General features: G+C 39.4%; 1 protein-coding gene across 3 annotated transcripts in view; it reads left to right on the top strand.

Annotated features, from left to right (window-relative positions):
- The window catches only part of LOC124721851 (homeobox protein aristaless-like), a 128,149-nt gene that overhangs the window by 49,522 nt on the left and 57,551 nt on the right, over positions 1-21,076 (top strand). For all 3 annotated transcript variants that reach the window (XM_047246981.1, XM_047246983.1, XM_047246982.1), the window contains one exon: positions 17,056-17,197. In XM_047246981.1, coding sequence (XP_047102937.1) covers positions 17,056-17,197 — 142 coding nt within the window. The remainder of the gene's footprint in view (positions 1-17,055; positions 17,198-21,076) is intronic.

Raw genomic sequence — 21,076 nt, 5'->3', positions numbered from 1 at the left:
AATATGCTCTTAAATCCTTGTGTTTCTTCTGTATCTTTTCCTGCTTAGCCATTCTGCACTTTTTGTCAATCTCATTTTTTGGATATTTGTATTTCCTTTTGCATGGTTCATTTGCTGCAGTTTTATATTTTCTTCTTTCATTGATTAAATTCAACATTTTCATTGATATCTTAAGCTTTCTACTAGGCCTTGTCTTTTTATGTATTTGGTCCTCTGCTGCCTTCACTATTTCATCTCTCAAAGCTACCCATCCATCTTATACTGTATTTCCTTACCCTGTTGAATCAATAATTGTCCATTGCTCCCTCTGAAACTCTCAACAGTCTCTTATCCTTTCAACTTATGCAGGTCCCATCTCTGTAATTTCCTATCTTTTGGCTATTTCTTCAGTTTTAATCTACAGTTCACAACAAATAAATTGTCATCAGAGCCCACATCTGACCCTAGAACTTGTGGTTCCAAATTCTCTGTCATATCATTACATAATCAGTCTGAAACCTTCTGGTGTCTCCAGGTTTTTTCCATGTACACAACCTTCTTTCATGATCTTTAAAGCAAGTGATAGCGATGCTTAAATTATGGCTTATTTAGTAAAAACAATCATAGTCACATTTCAGTTGTTAATTCTTATTTTTAGATGACCAGTTTTGATCTTCTAAAGAGATCATTATCAGATCTACATTTCTTGATGACAGTAGACATTGCTGGCACGCAGCAGGTCCATCTGTGTTGTTGTGGAGAACACTGCACTTGCAGGCGTTTGCCTGAAGCAATTTAGGGAAATCACAGAAAATCTAAATCAGGATGGCTGGACATAGCTTTGAGCCATCCCCCCCTTCCAAAAGAACCATCCCAGCATTTGCCTGAAGTGATTTAGGGAAATCACAGAAAACCTAAATCAGGATGGCTGGATGCGTGTTTGAACTGTCATTCTGCCAAATGCGTGTCCATTATGCTAACCACTGTGCCAGCTTGTTCCGTCTAAATGATTTGTGCAAGTTAGTTTCCATCAGGGGGACAACTTCAGCTTGTTCCACTGTCATGCAGGATGGCATGTTATATATATTGCTTATACTTATTATCTCACACATGGGTTCTGCCCTTCTCCCCCCCCCCCCCCCCCTGCCCAGTGACTAATATGTTGCAAATTCTGGGTTTATGGATAGATAATGGTGTGATGTTAATGATGACTTTAGATCAGTCCTGTAAATAATATTACATTTCGCACATGTGCACAAAACATACAATTTGTTACTTAACAACACTGATATTATCATATAGATTATATACTCTACTTAACTGTATTACAACGTTTTTGGTTTTGATAAGGATGTATTGACCAATATTTTATTGTAAACCTTTACAGATCTGAAGATGGCAATTGGACTGACTGAAACTGGTTATCTATGTCATAAAACTTGTGATCTAGGCAATTAAATAATGTAAAAGGATACTAGACTCTCAAATATGGAAGATCTAAAAGAAGGCTAGACTCTCAGATTTAACCATACAGCAGAACTGTATGCCCTCCACAAAGGTAGCAGCTGTAGTTTCCCCCGGCTTTTAGCTGTTTGCAGTACCAGCAACTTAAGGCAATTTTGTTTGATATTACAATGCTAGATTAATCAGTCATCTAGATGGCTATCTGTACAACTGAGGCATGCAAGGAACCCTAGCAACAGGAAGGTCCATGTTTCATGGGGGTGACAATTAATATATTGATTTGAAAATGAAAATGGGTTTCAATTTTTTGACTGATTCCACTTATTTGGGAACTACTTTATGTATAATTTGTGGTTGAAAATTAAATCTGCGCATATGAGGTCTTCTATAAAATATGTAATTTTTACTTGGATATTCTAACATATTTCATATCCAGGAGGATCTCCTCATTATGAGCCTGTGGACTGAATAACGTATATAGTTTGATATTATTTGCCAGAAATGAATTATAAATATGTTCTGATATTATCTTGACTGTTTCTGGTACCTGTAATTTGTATTTGTAATTATTTAATACATTTGACAGAATATCTATGTAGCTAAAGAACAGAAGTTGTTCAAACACTGAATTTTATGGGACAACATATTTTATGTTCTCACTTTATGAGCATACTTGTAAAACTGTGAGCAATGTGTTCCTTTTTTACTAAGTGAGGTGATGCAGTAGTTAGTATACTGTACTTGCATTTGGGAGGACAATAGATCAAATGCCCATCCAGTCACTCTGATTTAGGTTTTCCTGATTTTCCTAAATCCCTTAATCCAAATGTCAGGATGGTTCCTTTGAAAGGACATAGCCAATTTCCTTCCCCATCTTTCCCTAATAAGAGCTTGCATTCTGTCTCTAATGACCTTGTTGTTGGCAGAACATTATTCATTAATATTCCTTCCTTTATTCTGTTCCCTTAATCTTCCATGTTCTGTTGTAAGATAAGGCATTTTTTGACAACTGTAAGTAAGGAGGGGAATAAATATCACAATTCATTGCTTATAACAGTCATAATAAAATAAGATGCAATATAATTATATTGGGTAATTGTGATGACTTAAATATTCAAGACAGTAACGCAAGTGGGTATTGAACTGTAAGAGTATTATGTTAGTGCCATTCTGAACGAGGGATATGAGTTCCTCATGTAGCAGCTGCTGTTGTAAGTACCTACAGTTCATAGCAGATGAGACTGTGTATGATAATAACTTGTGCTTCCCACCAACACTTCACTTGTTTATTCAGTATAATCTCAGGAATTTACCACCACTTCACTTAATGTATATGGACAATTACAGATGAAGTGACACTCATCTAAAAGTTGGAACATTATTGAGCTGCACACTATGGCCTGTTCTTGTCCCTTCATCAGAGCCATTAATAATTAATTAGGAATTTTGGTTTATGTATGAGCAGCAAGTGTAATGACTTTAGGATATCATAAGTTATCATTAACTGTCACTGAAGCCATAAGCAACGTCTATGTCAGTAAAAATATGAAAAAATTCATATTTTAGTCTAATGTTCAAATGGATGTTACTTTTTGGCACTCCACTTCACCAGACATACTGACAACTGTGCATGTATGACAGTTGGGCAATGAGTGGTTCAGTAACAATCAGTGCTAATGAACAGTATACTGGTTTTGTTTGTTTGCTGTAGTTTTGTGTATTGATTGTTACTTTGACACATTTGCTTCCTATGTATAATGGTCTAGCTTTATGCCTTTATTATTCTCTGTCTCTTTTTGCAAAATTATGTAGTGACATTCCTCAAAATGTTTCAAATATGGTTACTGTATTTTATTGTAGGTTGCATCTTCTATATCATCAAACCATTCATGCTTTGACTTGCTGTACATCCTAGTCTATACCTACATCTACATTCTGCAAACCACTGTGAAGTGCAGCTCAGAGGGTACATCCCACTGCACCAGTTATCAGGGCTTTTTTTTTCATGTTGTGTCAGAAAAATGATTGTTTAAATGCATCTGTAAGTGCTGTAATTAATCTAATCTTATCCTCATGATTCCTATGGGAGCAATATGAATTGGATTGTGGCATATTCCTAGAGTCATCATTTAAAGCTGGTTCATGAAACTTTGTTAGCAGACTTTCTCAGGACAGTTTTCATCTGTCTTCAAGAGTCTGCAGTTCAGTTCTTTCAACATCTCAATGACACTCTCCCATGGGTCAAACAAACCTGTGACCATTCGTGCTGCCCTTCTCTCTATATATTTAATATCCCCTGGTAGCCTTTTTGGTATGGGTCCCACACACTTGAGCAATATTGTGGGATGGGTCATACAAGTGAGTTGTAAGCAATATCCTTTCGAGACAGATTGCATTTTCCCTAGTATCCTACCAATAAACCAAAGTCTGCTACCTGCTTTACCCATGACTGAGCCTATGTGACCATTCCATTTCATGTCACTACTAAATGTTATGCCCAGGTATTTGTATGAGTTTACCAATTCCAACTGTAACTCACTGATATCATATTCATAGAATACTATGTATTTTTTTAGAAAATGAAGTGCACAATTTTACATTTCTGAAGGTCTGACTGAATATTTGTGCAGCTTCATTCAGAGTATATTTCATTGTAGGTAACTGCATCATCTGTGAAACATCTGAGGTTACTATCAGTATTGTCCACAAGAACATTAATATATGACATCAACAGCAAGGGACCCACACACCTCCCTCAGGTACACCCAAAGTTACTTCTGCATCTGTCCATGACGGTCCATCCAAGGTAACATGCTGTGTCCTCCCTACCAAGAAATCCTCAGTTCAGTAACATGTACACAAATGAAACAACAGAACATAGATATGAATAAAACGAATATAGGTACAAATTAAAGCACATTTTTAATGGAGCCTTCACTTGATGCTATAAAATACTGAAACTTTCAGAGTCAGTGTTTACTTCCTTGGCGGCATCAAGTTTTTGTGACTTAGGTATAATTTTTTGCCAACACTGTATGTTATACTACATACATAGTGACAGAGATATGTGTCCAGATTATTGTATGTTATGTAAATAAGTTATCAGATATGTGATGATACAAACATTAGGAATGTTCTCCTGGGGCCAATAGGAGAAGAAACATTCACGTAAACATTTGAGTTGAAATACCTAGGGCATCCATATGATAGTTTGTAGTGCATGAAGGTGGGGGGTTGGCCAGGGGTCTGAAGTATTTTAACATTTTGTAAGGCAAATTGCAGCTTGTAGTTGCCATAAAAAATTTCCAGTTCTGACCTCATTAAAAACCTGCATAACACCTATTTTTAAATCATTTTTTTGAACAAAAAACACCTGACTACACAATATTTTTTTCATTTCCTTAAGAGCAGGGGGGAGGGGAGAGGGTGGCAGGGACTTTTCCCAGGGTATGGGTGACCTTGATAATAGCCCTCCATATATGTGAAACAATCTCTCTTCATTCATACATAATGTTCATTATTTCAAATTATTATTCTAAATACATTCTATACACTCCAATAAGAGATTCACAGTGGTGTTATGTTCATGGCATTACTCTTAGTACTGTGGTACCAGATCTTACAGGTCATTCACTCTCTTAACTAGAGTGGTGTCCTCACAACAAAAAGTGTGTTGTGTTTATGCCTGGTGAGTGATATGGTCATGCCACAGACCTTCTGTAGCCTATATCCCTTGTGATAATATGAACCATCTAAGAAATCACCCCACATCATTTGCTCTTAGACTACCATCGTATACATTAACAGGAAACTAGTACATAGTCAAACTGTTGTAAGTCTATTTCTTCATAAACACTGGTTTTATTAAGTAAAACTTATTTACACTTAAATCGTAGAAAGAAATAGTTTCTGATTCTTCTGGATGTATAAAAATCAAAAGAATTCTGGATGTGAATACCTCGTGGTCAACACAGTACTCTGAATGTTTGTTGAATATCTCACACATACATGCTGGAGAGCACCATTTGAAGGTTCAGCTGGGACACACACACTCTAACTGTACCTGTATACCAACAGTTCATTCACTGAAAACACAGTGGTTGGTTGGACGGTGAGCAAAGATAGTCCCACATTAGGCAGAAAGGTAAATTTGTGTACTAGCCAAATGTCAGAAGGTAGCTGCAAAGTCCAAATCACAACCCATGGATAAACTGGAGAGCTTGCTGTAAACATTGGCTGGTTGAGAAATGAGAACATTGTGGTCTGCAGCAGACCTTAAATCTGCAATGGGTGTTTTGCCATGTGCCTAGTGATCTTTCTGAGCATGTGCATAACTGTATCAAGCAGTACTGCAAGATTCCTCCCAATTTGAATCAGCCCATAAGGCTGGAACTATCCTGGCCATTGCAAGGTAGGATGTGGTGGGCACAGCATGGCCTGGTGCGAAGGCTGGGGTGTGGCTTCATATGTTATCATTGGAAGAGAAGAAGCCACTTCCAGGTCCAGTGCTGAAGGGGCTGGAGGTGACCATGGCTCTGATTCACAGCTTTATGTTGGTTCTGGAGAAGACTGTGGGTCTGACACCAGACCCAGTACAGACTGGTGGGCCTCTTAGGTACTGTTCGGGTCCAGACCCATAAAGTCAATGGATGATGGTTGGAGAACTGGGAATGCCTGGTGCCCACCTCCTGGATGATGTTATTGAACCAGATAACACACCTGCTTTTGTTGGTTCCGGGGGTGATCAAAATTGGCTGTCCCCACCACTATATCAGATCCGGAGGCTAAGCTTGCCCTGGATGGTACAAATGGAGCTGGTTCTGGTGCCGCGGACTGGTGTCTCGAGGTGTGGCCACTAAGACCAGCTGGTGGCCTTGCTGGGCAGTCGTGGAGGGATGTATCCAGCTGGGCATATGCCCAAATATGTGCACGCAGGTGAGAATGCCCAACCTGATGTGTGATTGCTTTTTCTTATACCAATGGAGGCTGCAATAGATTTAACAATGAATCATGCAAGGGTTTTGCCAGACTTCAATTATGGATTGGAATCACCTGGTAAGAGAAAAAAATTAAAGCGGTGCTGCATAGATAGGCTTGCACGTTAATAGTTTTCCCATTTGAATTTTAAACATTCACATAAAATGTTCAGCCATGCCATTACAGCCAGGGTGAAAGAAATGGAAGTGATATACGCAAATCAGTGAGTTTGAAAGAGACCACGTTATGGGCATGGCAGAGTGTGAAGCATCCATCCAGGAAATTGCTGCTCATTGGGACGAAATGTTTTGGTAGTGCAACGGGTGTGTGCAGAATGGTTCACAGAAGGCCATAGAACATGATGACATGGGTTAGGTTGCACCACCCAGACCATCCCCTGAGAAGATCAACACCTTATCCAAATGGCACTGTGGGACAGATCTGTATCCTCCTTGGCTGTGGCACAACAGTGGAACAGTTTAACACATCAGGTATGACAGGCACCATGAATTATGGCATCGACTTCTCTGCCTAACTTTGATGGATGTGCAGAAACATACTAGATGGCAATGGTGTACAGAGCAACAACACTCAGGACAAGAATGGCATCAGACAGGGTTTCCAGATGAATCCAGGTTCTGTTTGTTTGAAAATGATGGCTGCATTTTGGTTCACCACAGACAGGGGGAACAATATCACAGTGACAGCATATACACGTGACATACAGCACAAACTCAAGGCCTTATGGTGTGGGGTGCTATTGGGTACAACCACAAATCACAGTTGGTGCATGTCCACTGCAGTGCACTGTGACAAGTTTGATCTATGTGAATGATATCCTGTGACCCGTAGCCATACCCTTTCTGCACAATATCCCAGATGCCATATTTCAGCAAGACAATGCATGACCACATGCTGCTGCATGAACACATGCCTTCTTGGTATCACAGAATGTTAGCATTTTGCTCTGGGATATGGTGATACGACGGGTGCAGCACTGTGACCCAGTGCCAGCCACCACAGATGAACTTTTGAGCCAGGGGAATGCAGCATGAATGGCTATACCACAGGATGCCATTCACACCCTATATGTGTCGATGACATAACACATGGAATAAGTTGTCAAGACTCATGGCGGACCCTGTTCCTACTATGCAACAGGACATACGCTGAACTGAGGTAACTGAAATGCTAATCATTTCTGCAGAACATACTAGTGTACATGTCCATTGAATATGACCATTCTATCTATAGTCATTCAAGATGTCCTGTTTTCCCCCTTCTGAACACTAGTGTACTTGACGTCATTCTGGGTGCAAAACCATTGAAAATTAGCAGAAGCAAACAGAAATCCAGTATCGGTGGCCAGAGTTTGTTGGGGCCCTTCAATAGAAACAACAATGGCCAGAGACTTATTAGTATTCTCCACTACAGCCTGTTGCATTTTAAACTCGTATGGGAAATGAGAAAATGTGTGGACACAAGGTTCACATGCACCCAATTGCATTAATGGATAGGCATAAGTAATGGCTAGTAGGCTTGGGGCAGTGCAGGTTGCTGCATCTGGCAAGTTTGGCATTGGTGAGCCATGTTCAATATCCTCATCAACCTGTGTCCAATACCCATTTTGGGCCAGATTATTCATTCTGGAAATGACCAGGTGAAGTGATGCAGGAGTTGCAATATACAGAAATGCAGAACCTATGGAAGGACCACTCAACACTGATGATCTTCAAGATTCAATAACATGGGACCTTTGAAAAGATGTAGTGAATGGCATCATGAGAAGCAACAAAGAAGTTCTGGGAGGCTACTGAAGGAAGGGCTTTTGGTCAGCCAGTTTATTCAAATTAGGAAACCTTTCTCAGGGAATAGATCCTTACATGTGGCTGCTGCAACATCTATGGAAGTAATGGGAAATTCTTCCACTGACTGTTCCTATTGTGAATCAGTGTGAAAGCAAACAGTCTCTTATTTATCAATGTCATCATGTGGACCCCAGACGGAACCATGAAAGTGAACACACTTTTGCATGCTTGGCTGGTGTATGATAATGAATGGAATATTGGCAATCCAATAACAAAAAAGCCCCAAGTTGCAAACTCTGAGTGACCATATAGGAAACTTTGGTTTGAGGCCAAATATGGATAATAATGGCTTATGATCTGTGACCAGATTAAATTGGTTGCCATGTAGGAAAATGAGATTATGGATACCAAAGTTAATTGCCAATCCCTGCTTCTCTATCTGGGAATAATTTTCTTGTGGCATGATGAACATCTTAGAGGTGAATGTAAGAGGCCATTTTGATACATTTAGGTACTTGTGCAATAGAATGGCTCCATTATCATAGTGTGAAATGTCCATATAAGTCTGATACAAGGGCAAGGAAAGAGCAGTTTGGAGTGCTGCTGGTCTAAGGCCATCCCAGCTATGGATAACTCTTATATATTTAATAGAAGGCTGAAAGAAAGAGCACTTTGACAAATTACAAAACAACTGAAAACACTCGTGGAGATTTGATACGCGCTCCACCTAAATTTTTCCTGAAATGTGAGATGAGTTTTATACATCTCATAACATACAGAATTTCTGAACGTAAGTATGATGTACAAGAGACATGTCAGGGCTATAATTTACTAATTTTAAAATTTTGTCAGACTTACAATATTACTTGTTGAAGAATTTACTTATTTAAAATTTTTCAAACATACAGTATTACTTATTGAAGAATTTATACAAGGTTCTTTCTCATGCTCTTACAAAATTTGCATCCACTATAACTATCATAAAGTTTTATTTCATTTTAAGGATCCAGCTCAAAGTATCACATCGTCCTTCATGAAATCTTCCCCTGAGTAATAGCATCTTTCAATTAGAAAATCACTTAACTTGCTTTTTAAAATATTTAGCTTCTTATACATTATGTCACACACTTTTATTTTGTTGTGAATTTTCATGGCTATATGTTGAGGAGTCTGAGCATACAATTTTAAGCAATTTGAGGTGAATGTAAGTTTTCTCTGTGTCTTGTGTTGTAAGAGAGTTCAAAATGATTTTTTTAATAGCTCAGCTTCACTACGTAGGAAGGGAATCACCTCAAAGATATATAAAAAGGGGACAATTAATATTTTTAGTTCTTGATGGCCTTGGCTGTGTGGTGCACATCTTGTAAATGATTTGTTTTTGCAGCTTTAAGATTTGTGTAACATTTCCTGAGTTTCCCTAAAAATATCTAATAACAGAATCAAAATAGCTATAGTATGCTTCTTTCCTGTTGTCCATATGAATAGCACTGGCTAAAATTTCCAGTCCAAATGCAACACTGTTTAATTTATTTGCTAGATACTCTATATGTGTATTCCAGTTCAGATTTATATCTAAGTTTATTCCAAGGAATTTGACTGAGTCAAGTTCTGCCATTTTTTTTATTATTATAAATGATATGGATTTCTTCAGTTTTTGACTGTTTAGTTTTAAAACTCATCACATGGGTTTTTGAAATGTTTAGTATTAACCCATATAAGCTGAACCATGTTTTCAGTTTACTTAACATATTCATGGCACTCTGTGGTATGTTGACAGCGTCTTCATTTTCAATTAGGACAGATGTGTCATCTGCAAACTAGGTTAGATGGGTATTTATATTGAGAGAAAAGTAATTTATATGAAACAGGAATACAGTTGGCCCAAGGATTGAGCCTTGAGGAACACCATGTGATAACTTTTCCATATTGATAAGGAGTCTGCTCCATATGATGTGATTATTACTATCTATAATATATATTCCAAGTAATTGATGCCTTGTGGACTGTTTGTACTAGACATTTCTGAAAGATTGCTGGTGTGCTATGAATGCCAAAAGATAACACATTATATTGATAGAATCCAAAAGGAGTATTTAATTCCACAATGGATTTGGAAGCCTCATCCAAAGGAAATTGAAAACCAGCTTCCAAAAGATTGATCTTAGTGAAATACTGACCCCTGCTAATTTTAAAAATAATTCATCAGGTTGTGGAAGGGATACAAGTCCACAATCAACTGAGCATTTACCATATAGTGTAACACACCATATGGTTTGTGGACAATGATTGAAAGTGATGATCATTTGCTATAACGAATTGAGGAATGCAATTTTAATGGCTCTAAGCATTCCATTTTAACCTCACCCAACAAGACTAAAGGTATCAAGTGGGCTTTGAAAAATTTTGATACTGATTACTCTTTTGCTGATATGTGAACAAAAAAATTAGAAACCATTTCCTGGCCTCTAGAAAGCAAGGGAGCATATTGGAGATACAAAAAATCCTCTTGTGCATATGAAATAGTGTTCTGGATTGCTTGGGCCAAATGTTGAATAGAAAAATACAAAGGCTGTGTATCCATCCAGACCAAAAATGTTTTCCATTGACAGTTTTGCTACTAAAAAGAAATAAAATGTTCTGGTCACTTGCTTATGCATTAATTTAAGATCTATATGGCCTAGTATTGGAATTTCATGATGAGTATAAGTCCACAGCCTGCAACTGATTTTAAGTGTAGAGCTATCTGATTAATAATTGAGATTGATGCTGCAGTATCAACAAGAAATAAAATGGGAATACTGTGAATGATTGTTGACAGTGTAAAGCAGAGTGGCTCTACCCTTGACTGTGTCATGAAATTTATTTGCACCTATACAATTGACTGTATTACATGATATTTTTACAATTTTACCACCAAACAGTCTATGTCATGCTACATTTCCTGAGTAAGATGACAGTTCTGATATGGAAATGGTCACCTGACATGCTTGAGAAATCTTGAATGCCCCAACAATACACAAAACTTCAGTTAGAGAAGAATCTAACTGCCATAATGCTAGAGAATACACACTGTCTGGTGCTAATCTAATCACAAACATTATGTATTAATTGTGCTGGTGTAAGCTGTCACCAGCACACAGGCCAGCAAAGAGGCTGCAAGAAGATTGATAGGAGGCACTGGAGCAAGTGAGCCCTTACCATAAGAGAGTCCAAGAAAAAGCTTGCAAGAAATGCACTGCCAACGCCCTCTCGATCACCAGTATTTAGGTCGCCACCGTGGACCAGAGGTCCCAGTGGTCAGTCAGTCATCCAGTGAGTCAATGAGTTGAGTCATCCATTGCAGCCCAGTAGGAATCACAGTTGTAGTTAGCTCAGCCTCTAGTTTAGAGGCAGACAGCAGATAGTGACTAAAGTAGTGTACATAGTGGACTTGTACATCACCAGCAATGAGGCTAATGTGGACTATTGAGGAAGGGCTTGTACCACAACACCTGGACTATCTTAAGTAGCTCTTTGTTTATGTTAATAAATAACCCTGTTAATACATGTGTGCAGTTGTGTTATAGAAAGGGAATACTGCCATCAAACAACATCCTCTCCTTGCTTCCCATGGTACAAGCCTACAGTGACAACGAGACAACAAGAAATTAATGATTCTGTGTGTGATAGTGGACAACAACACATAAAGTTGTATTTTGTAGGTCTACAATCCATGATACATATAAGTCTGATGTTACTTTACAATGTTGAAGGAATTCTAAATGAGCAGCCACTATGTGCATTTTTATTGCCAAAATATTCACTTAAAAATGAGTGAATTGTAAGGGGTAGATAAAGGGGCATGATGATAGCACTGTGTGTTTGCAGATAATAGAAACACTCACTGTCATTCAGAGCACTTAATGTCACTTGTCCAGAAATGAAATGCTAAATGCTTTTGGTACTCTTCCCCATCCTCCTGAGCTTCATTAAACTGGTGGAAAGCTGAGATTGCCAGAAATGACTGGAGACATACCAGATCCAACAGTCTGTGTACAAGCTCATGCTGCTGCTTGAGCTGTCATTTCCAGAGCTTAAAATACTTCTGGTGCATTATGGTTGAACATTCAACAAAATAATCTTTTAGATATGAGTGGTACCTAATCTGTCAGATGTCTGACAGAACAGATGGCAGTCATATCTATAATTTTAAGGGCGCAATGGCAGTTTGATGAAAAAGTTTCAGTACAGATGTACAACCAATGTCCGAACACCTACAGGTTGGTTGGTTGTTTGGGGAAGGAGACCAGACAGTGTGGTCATCGGTCTCATCGGATTACGGAAGGATGGGGAAGGAAGTCGGCCGTGCCCTTTCAGAGGAACCATCCCGGCATTTGCCTGGAGTGATTTAGGGAAATCACGGAAAACCTAAATCAGGATGGCCGGATGTGGGATTGAACCGTCGTCCTCCCGAATGCGAGTCCAGTGTCTAACCACTGTGCCACCTCGCTCGGTACATCTACAGGAATTGGAAATCTGCAAGTAGGGGGTTAATGGGCAGTGGTAGTAACAGTGCAGCAAGTGGGAAGTTGGGAATTTGGGTCTGTCAGAAAGAATGTCTGGATGGCCAAGGCGGTTAAGGCATCCATTCTAGAGAAGTGGAGCATCTGGGTTCAAGCACTAGTCTGACACAAATTTTCAACTCTCACTGTTGCATTGCTGTAATGCCCTGTGCAGCTGGAAGTCATCATTTCCTTCATATCTCTTTCCCATCCTGTTTCCTTTCAAACCCAGTTATTCAAAATAATCTTATATGCAAATTCAGGGTGGAGGAAGGGAGAAAGGAAAGGGAAGGGATTACTGCATTGGGACATTATGTGGAATCAGCAGTGATTAACGAAAATGTGTACTGGACTGGGATTTGAACCTGGGATCTCCTGCTTACTAAGCAGGTGCATTAATCACTGTGCCATCTGGGCCACAGTGTTATCGTAACTGACAGACTATCTTGGCACACCTCATGTCCAACTCAGACTCCCACTGAGCACCACCTATTTACAGTCCCCGACCATTTCCTCCATGCTCACTACTCTGATATTCCTGCAGGTGTTACTTGTGCATCTGCACTGAAGAAGTTGGATCCATTGCCCATCTAGGTGAATCAATTATATGAATGGTTGGTGTCTGTTCTTTCGGGCAAGTCATATAATTGTTTCCTCTAAATGGGAAATGGGTTCACCTTCATCAGTGCAGATGCACAAGTACGTCCAACCTCCTGCAGGAATCTCAGAGAAGTGAGCATGGAGGAAATGAACAGTGATTGCGAACAGGTGATGCTAGGTGGGTGTGGAGGTATGCTGTGAGGGATGCTGAGAAAGTCCATGCAGTGGTGTGTGGAATGGACTTGTACTTGGGAATAGTTGGGTTCAAATCATCCTCTAGCTATCCAGCTTTAAGGTTGGCAGTGAATACTGGTATGGTTACTTTGTTAAAGCAAAAAATTCCTTCTAATGTCCTTACACAACTGAAATAATGGATTCACTGTTGCTGAGACAGTTGACTTCCTTTGTTCCTTCCTGTCAGTCTGTGAACTGATTCATCAAGCTAGTTATCAAAGAATCTCTATTGGAATCTGAGCCATAGTTCAGCTTGTCATTTTCTTCATACACAGTGATGCTCAGAGGGGAAAATTATGCTGTCAGAAGTACTGTGAGACCAACCACAGATTGAATCCCAGAGCTATTTATTGTTGTCTGAAACTTACCCACTTTAAACAATAAATAGATTTGTAGATTAATATGTATCACAGACTTGGAATATGACATTATATTTAATAATAAAAAGCTGCAGCTTTTTACTAAAGCAGATTTCAGATATAAAAAGAGTTTTCATGGAGTATAAAAAATAGTAAATGTATGGCATATTCCAGATATAAAACAATTTTAGCTTTCATATAATATATTTCCTTGAAAAACATATTTCATATATTAGGCTTTTAGTTTACCCCATTTATTTAATTATTGCATCAATTGGGTAACTTACTCAGTCTAAACAATTGTCAGCTCAGTTCCATCTCTACGAATGAGTAATATTCGTAATACAAACATGATGGTGATCAGTATCTGAGAGATCTAAGTTCCACCAACAGATGACTTAGTTTATTTTACATTTTGTATCTAACAAAAGATTCTTTGAATTTCAAATGATACATATGATGGATGCTAATGGGTCATACTGGAAAAATACTAGACTGACAAAATTGCTTTGGGGGCATATACAGGGTGACTTTTCCACCATGTAAAAACTGTAGAGACTGATCGATGAGAGGATATAGAGCAAGAAAGGTCTAATGAACTTATGTCCAGAAATGCATGGTTTCCATGCTAGAGGCCATTTATTCAATCATACATTGTTACAGAGACTGCAGTGTAATATGTGCTGTACCGTGCAGTCACAGTTTCAGTATGTGTTGAAAATGGTTTCTGTGGTGTCACCGCCAGACACCACACTTGCTAGGTGGCAGCTTTAAATCGGCCGCGGTCCATTAGTACATGTCGGACCCGCGTGTCGCCACTGTCAGTGATAGCAGACCGAGCGCCACCACACGGCAGGTCTCGAGAGACTTACTAGCACTCGCCCAGTTGTATAGCCGACGTTGCTAGGAAAGGTTCACTGAGAATTACGCTCTCATTTGCTGAGACGATAGTTAGCATAGCCTTCAGCTAAGTCAATTGCTACAACCTAGCAAGGTGCCATTTATCCTTTGCTATGTATCTAATGAAGCATGTACAGTAACAAGACCAATGTTCACCAATTGTGGATTAAAGTTAAGTATTCCAGAAGCTACGTACTTTTCTTTATAGCATTCATTACGTATCCTGTTTCAGACCTCACGCCAGCCTGCGTGAGTTTAAGCGCGTGCCTTTCGGTTACCCGTCACTGTGGACTGGCTGTCTTGTCAGTCCACAACATTTTCCAAGTGCCTCAATACATGCGTGTACACACCATAGCATGTTCTATCACACATTCACATTGGTCAGATTGCATCCAAACAGAGTCAAAGACAGCATGAATACACTGCTCCAGTGTAACCACATCTGGAATGGGCACTGCATACACAATAGTTTTGAGATGGCCCCATAACCAGTAATCACATGGGTTGAGATCCATGAATGGGCACACCATGCAACTGGACCCCATTGTCTGATCCATTGACCAGGGAAGACATGACTGAGATGGGTCCGGATCTTAGTGGCAAAGTGGCCTGGAGCATCATCGTATAGCAGTCACATAACCTTTCATATCATCAATGGCACTTCTTCCAGCAGGGGATGCAAAGTCACCTGCAAGAAATGCCAATAGCTCCGGCTTGTTATGGGATGTGGAAGGAAGACTGGTCCCAAAATACAGTCACCAATTATCCCAGCCCACACATTCTCGCTGCACCAATTCTGATGATTCGCTGTCATCATACCATGAGGGCTTTGCATACTACCCCACAGATGACTGTTATGAAATCTGAAGATACCACTCTGCAAAAACGTGACCACATCTGTGGATAGGATGGATGACACAAATCCTGGAATCATGGTTGGTGAAGAAACCAATGACAAAACTGCTCCTGATGTGGAAAATCTGTCACTAATAAGCCCTGCACACACTGTAAGTGATAAGGGTTGTAACAGTTGTCGTGGAAAATGTTCCACACGGTCATCTGGCTTGCCCTGTGCTGGTGGTCCAACTACCTGGTGCTGACATGATCGTCACCTTTCACAGTGTTAATCACATTTTCCTCCAAGTCTGGTGTCTGGACATTTCAGGTATGTCCTTCATGATTTCCTGCTTCCTGAAATGACCATGTCTCAGAAAAATGCTGAAAGACTGTTGCAAACACTGAATGCTGTGGTTGTTGTTGGCAGAGATAGGTCTCCTTATACAATCTTGCTGTCCTCCACCTGTTGCCATTTACCTTTCTGTAAGTAAACACCATGTCGGCAAGCTCTGGATTTGAATGTGGAACCATTGTGTAAAATTCTGTGTCACATCCACTACAAGGTGAGTCAGGAAGAGAAGAGAATCAGAGACAACATTACCAATTACTATGGCATGAGAGGGCACTCGGGCATGATGTATGAGGAACAGTACCAGCTTCTAGGAGGAAACCATGCATACTGTAACTGTGGCTGCATGGTACTGAGCCTGTTAGACCGCAGTCTCTGTAACTAAGTATGATTGAATAAATGGCCTCTAGCATGGAAACCATGCATTTCTGGACATAAGTTCATCAGACATTTTTTGTTTCTTTTCCTCTCATCAGTCAATCCCTAGAGTTTGTACATGGTGAAAAAAATCACCCTGTATAACACCATGTTAAGTTATAAAGGTTGTGAAAAAGGTACCGAAGCAATGTGTATAAATCCAACTGAAATAAGAGGACATACAATTTTCTCTGAATATTGCAGAGGAGTAATATGAAAAATTCTGTAGAGTGCTGCTATGATTTCTTTAATGCCAAGAAAACACTGGCAGTATGGATATGTGTTTAAATAATATTAGAGGGATAATTCAGAACTATATTATCAACTCTAGGAAGTATGAAACAAGAAACATGATGTATCTTATTGCACTGAAAGTAAGAAGCTAAATAATTAATAAGGCACATTCTTTAAAATCCACTTCATATTGAAGACAAGAAAAAGTGAGGTCCATTTCAAAATATCATATCGGCATTCCAAAAACTGATTTAACAAAAAAATTCATACATGACTAAATTTTAAGAAAATTTTCACTTTGGAGTAGTCTAATACAGATTACTGACTCACTTTTTCTTTGTGCACTTGTATTTCAGCTTACACAGATTCTCTCTTGGGATCATCATCAAGCTCATTAGGGGCTCCCAGTGCAAGTGGTTCATCTGCTGGTCTCTCATCAGTTCCCACAGAAACTACAGGACCAATTAGGCCTGTAAAACGGAAGCAGCGTCGGTACAGGTAAGTCCCATTATTGCTACATGCCGATATTACTATAAGATGGTAATTCAATCTGAAGTCTAAGTATCTTTCATATATGAATAACAGTTCCTTAACCATTGAGCCATTTTGCTCAGTCATTGATATAGATATGCAGCCATGACAATCTTTAGAGTATAGTTGTAACAAACAATAATTAACTATATGTTATTTATATTATGTATAAGGGGAATTTGGCTGTCTCTGTTTATATTTTCTTTGGACCAGGATTCAGAATTGTTATGACTTGAAAAAATTCTTCTATTCCACCTGCAACTGTAAGTTTTTGGTTTATGTTCTGTACTATTCTACTGTTTAATCATAAAAATATGCAATGCCAAATAGTGTCATAGCAGTCTCTTCCACATGTTGTACATAAACAAGGCTATATACAAGATTTATACACAACCTGGCAGGAGACCAGCATGAAAACATTTGATGATTATCAGTCAATAATATGTTAAATAGTAAAAGGCAGAAACTATGCAATGATACAAAAAATAAACTAAACACAGGCTGTTGCAGGTAGTATAGAATCATTTAGAAATAGAGAGTCTGATTATATTTAAAATGGCTATAAATTAGAATCTCAAATAACAGGCAAGAAATATATCCCTTTGAAGGGGATAAATGGAATTTTTTCTGGCTGTTAGACATATCTTATTTTAAAATTAAAAATTATGTGAGAGAGCTGATTACTGTTAAATAATATTCTATATCAAAAGGAAATTGTTAAATTCATAGAGAGAGAATCAAACAGGCAGTAATTAACTTCTGAAAATTCAGTCCCCCAGTAGTGTTGCCACAAATATTTTACATAGTTCTTCCATTCTTCATAGTATTTTACATAGTTCTTCCATTCCCTCAGATGATCTCTGTGCTACCCTCTGTCAGCAGGTGTTGGCACTTCGGCATCACCACTGACTGGTCTTCCAATCATGAGAACTAGCTCTGGTGAATTAAACCTCTCCCAGTGGCTTGGCCAACCTCTCAGCCCTCTCACTGTGAGATCATTTTAGCTAGGTTGTGTATTGGAAGCTGTCTTGTTAGTCATCGCCATTTGTTAAGTGCTGACTCCCCACCACTTTGCACTCATTTTCCTCAGCTCTTGATGGTTCAGCATTACCTGATGAAATGCATTTTTTAACCACTTATGTTCTCATTTATGTTTGCTATCTGAGTTATCGGCCTTTGCAGTGAATGACACATGGGCTGTTGACCACATTTTACTTTTTATCCATTGCAAAAATATGGCAAAGGACATTTAATCTTTAGTTCAGGACCTCTGTTGCCTCTATGGAGTATTTTATGGGCCTTTCTCCAAGTCCATGTTTTTAGCTGTCTTTCCTTCCATCAATTGGGCTTAACATGTAGTTGTTTTTAACTCTTTTTTTGTCTTCATGTTCTGTGGTTCTGACAAGAGCACATATGACCCGAGTTGTTTTTGTGCCCTATAACACAGCAAACAAACAGCCCAGGTTGAGGGAAAGCAGTGAGGAAGTGAGTGGATGCATGTCAGATGCAATATAGTCAAGCTCTCATAGCTCAGAAACATATAATGCACAGCCAGGGATCATTACGATCAGCATGCGGTCGGTGTTTGTTGGATGATGTCAGAGGTGGTGCACAGCTGTTGAGGTGGCAGGTCATTCCCTCCAGTATGTCTGGTGCGCTGCCTGGTGGCAGACAAATATCTCAGCATGGGGTGAGCTGAGTTGCACCAGATGACACCATGGCCCCAGATCAGGAGAGGCAACCTCCAGCAGTGGAGTCTGCCTGCAGAATCAGGGCTGGACAGCAAGAAGTCTGCTCACCCTTGGGATGGTGGAAAAGGGGTTGCACCTTTCCAGACTGGTTCTTTAAGCTACCAGGAGGCCCACTGGATGAAAGGCACTGAGTTTGTCACGTCAGATTGGGCACGAACAGTGGCACTGTGGCTAACAGCAGCCAAGTGCCAATGGTGGGACTTACAGTTCCGTATGAGCTGACTGCTAGATGAGTAGATGGCAGACTGACATCCTCATAGCTAGGTGTCAGTTGACTGAGCACATCTGAGAATATATGAGAATGAGGATCTGATATGAGGGATTTTATTTGTGAGTGCTTATTTGCCAGTACCCCTCCAACAGCAGCACATCCACCCCAGGAAAGGTGCCAGGGCATAGCAGCTGAGCATTGCCATTGAGGCAATGACTTCCTTCATTCAGCTCTTCTTATTTAGTCAGCTCTTGAAACAACCTAGCCAGAGCTGTAATATTGCAAAAACTACCTCTTCTGAGATGCTGGTTAACTTCTTCTGCTTTGTCAGCTTCCTAAATGAGCAGTCTTACACTCTACCTCATAGTACATGGTCACCACAATGATGGCACTGCTTCCCCTATGACATTGTTTTGCTTCATTGGTGCCAGATGCTTTGGTGCCACAGACTAGGGCATTGCTCAACTCTCTTCTTTTCCATGGCAACTTGTGTTACCAGAGAAGATGTCTTAATTTTTACCTGGCTTCAGCAAGTAGATTATTTTTTGATCCAACAATAAACAATGTGGCATAATTAAATACACTTGCATCTAAGAGCACATCAGACCTATCACACTGTCATTCCTCTGAAGACAGAGCACAGTTTGCATCTCCCCTGCACTACATAGTGACATCTGACTACCCCATTTTATGGTGAGTTGCTTTAGAACTTGCTCAGAATCTGAGTACTGGACATTCACAGGAGAGACAGTTCACTTGTGTCCTTTTATGTATTTTTATGTCTTAAAAACCGTCACCTATATGTAAAATACCATGTGCTCATACCAATATCAGCTAGTAGTTCTAGATGAGTAGTTTCTTACAAGGGAAAAAACTCTTTTTGTAGTTTTTCATGCAGCTCTTCTTTGATGTTGCTCATTAATATCCACAAGCTAAGAAATTAATAGAATTAATTAAAAACAACATTGGGCCTTGGTGACACTATGTGGACTAAATTGTAGCAAGATGAAATAATGGAAACTTCAGGTTGAAATGTCAACTGTGTAAGGAGAAGATAGACTGCTACTTACCGTAAAAATGGCATGTTAGTCTGCAACATAACATGTCATCTTTATAGTAAGTAGCAATCTATCTTTTTCTTACATTGTTGTTACTAGATGATACAGTAAAACATAACATAAGTGGCATGCAGTACAAGATGAATTTGAGTGCCTGAAACAGATTGTGTGTGGAGAGATTTTTAGTACTGTGGTTCTGACTGCATGTTTTGTGCATTTTGCACATAATATTCAAGTCACAGGTAATGAGGAAGGTGTAGCAAACACATTTGAATGACTTTGATAGATAAAAGGCTTGTTACAGGCAACATGAGATCAGCTTGGAGTTGGATGTCACATCTTTCATCAAGCTGTGTTTAGTATGCAACAGTGATTCAAATTCCCTACACAGTAGAAATATTGATAGGGAGAGTACAGCAAAGATACTAAGGCTACATATTCCTATTGCATCATGCTCACATGCAAATTTCTGCCACTACTTCCAAAATTTCACATCAAGCCAGTTGCTGCTGAGAAAATGCCAGTAAATATTGCAGCCCAGCTCTTGTTACTGAGCCCCTTGCTGGTCTTTAAAGTTTTTAGTTATGCGCCATTGAACAGTAGAGATTTTACCTTGTCTGTATTATATTTGTGATTTGGATTGCTCCCTGTACTGTTGTATATGCTTAAGATGACTTTGCTGCATTCTGGACTTGTTTTCGATTAGCCATTTGCTTTGTGAACTCTGCCATCATTGACCTCTGGCACCACCTGCTGTTCCACGAGACTGTGTACTACCACCAGTGTGAGTGACCATACACTGCATTCTACCTATGCAGAGTAGGAT

The sequence above is a fragment of the Schistocerca piceifrons genome, chromosome X, assembly GCF_021461385.2.
Source record: "Schistocerca piceifrons isolate TAMUIC-IGC-003096 chromosome X, iqSchPice1.1, whole genome shotgun sequence".
Classification (NCBI taxonomy): Eukaryota; Metazoa; Arthropoda; class Insecta; order Orthoptera; family Acrididae; genus Schistocerca; species Schistocerca piceifrons.
This window is presented reverse-complemented; position numbering and strand designations above follow the sequence as displayed.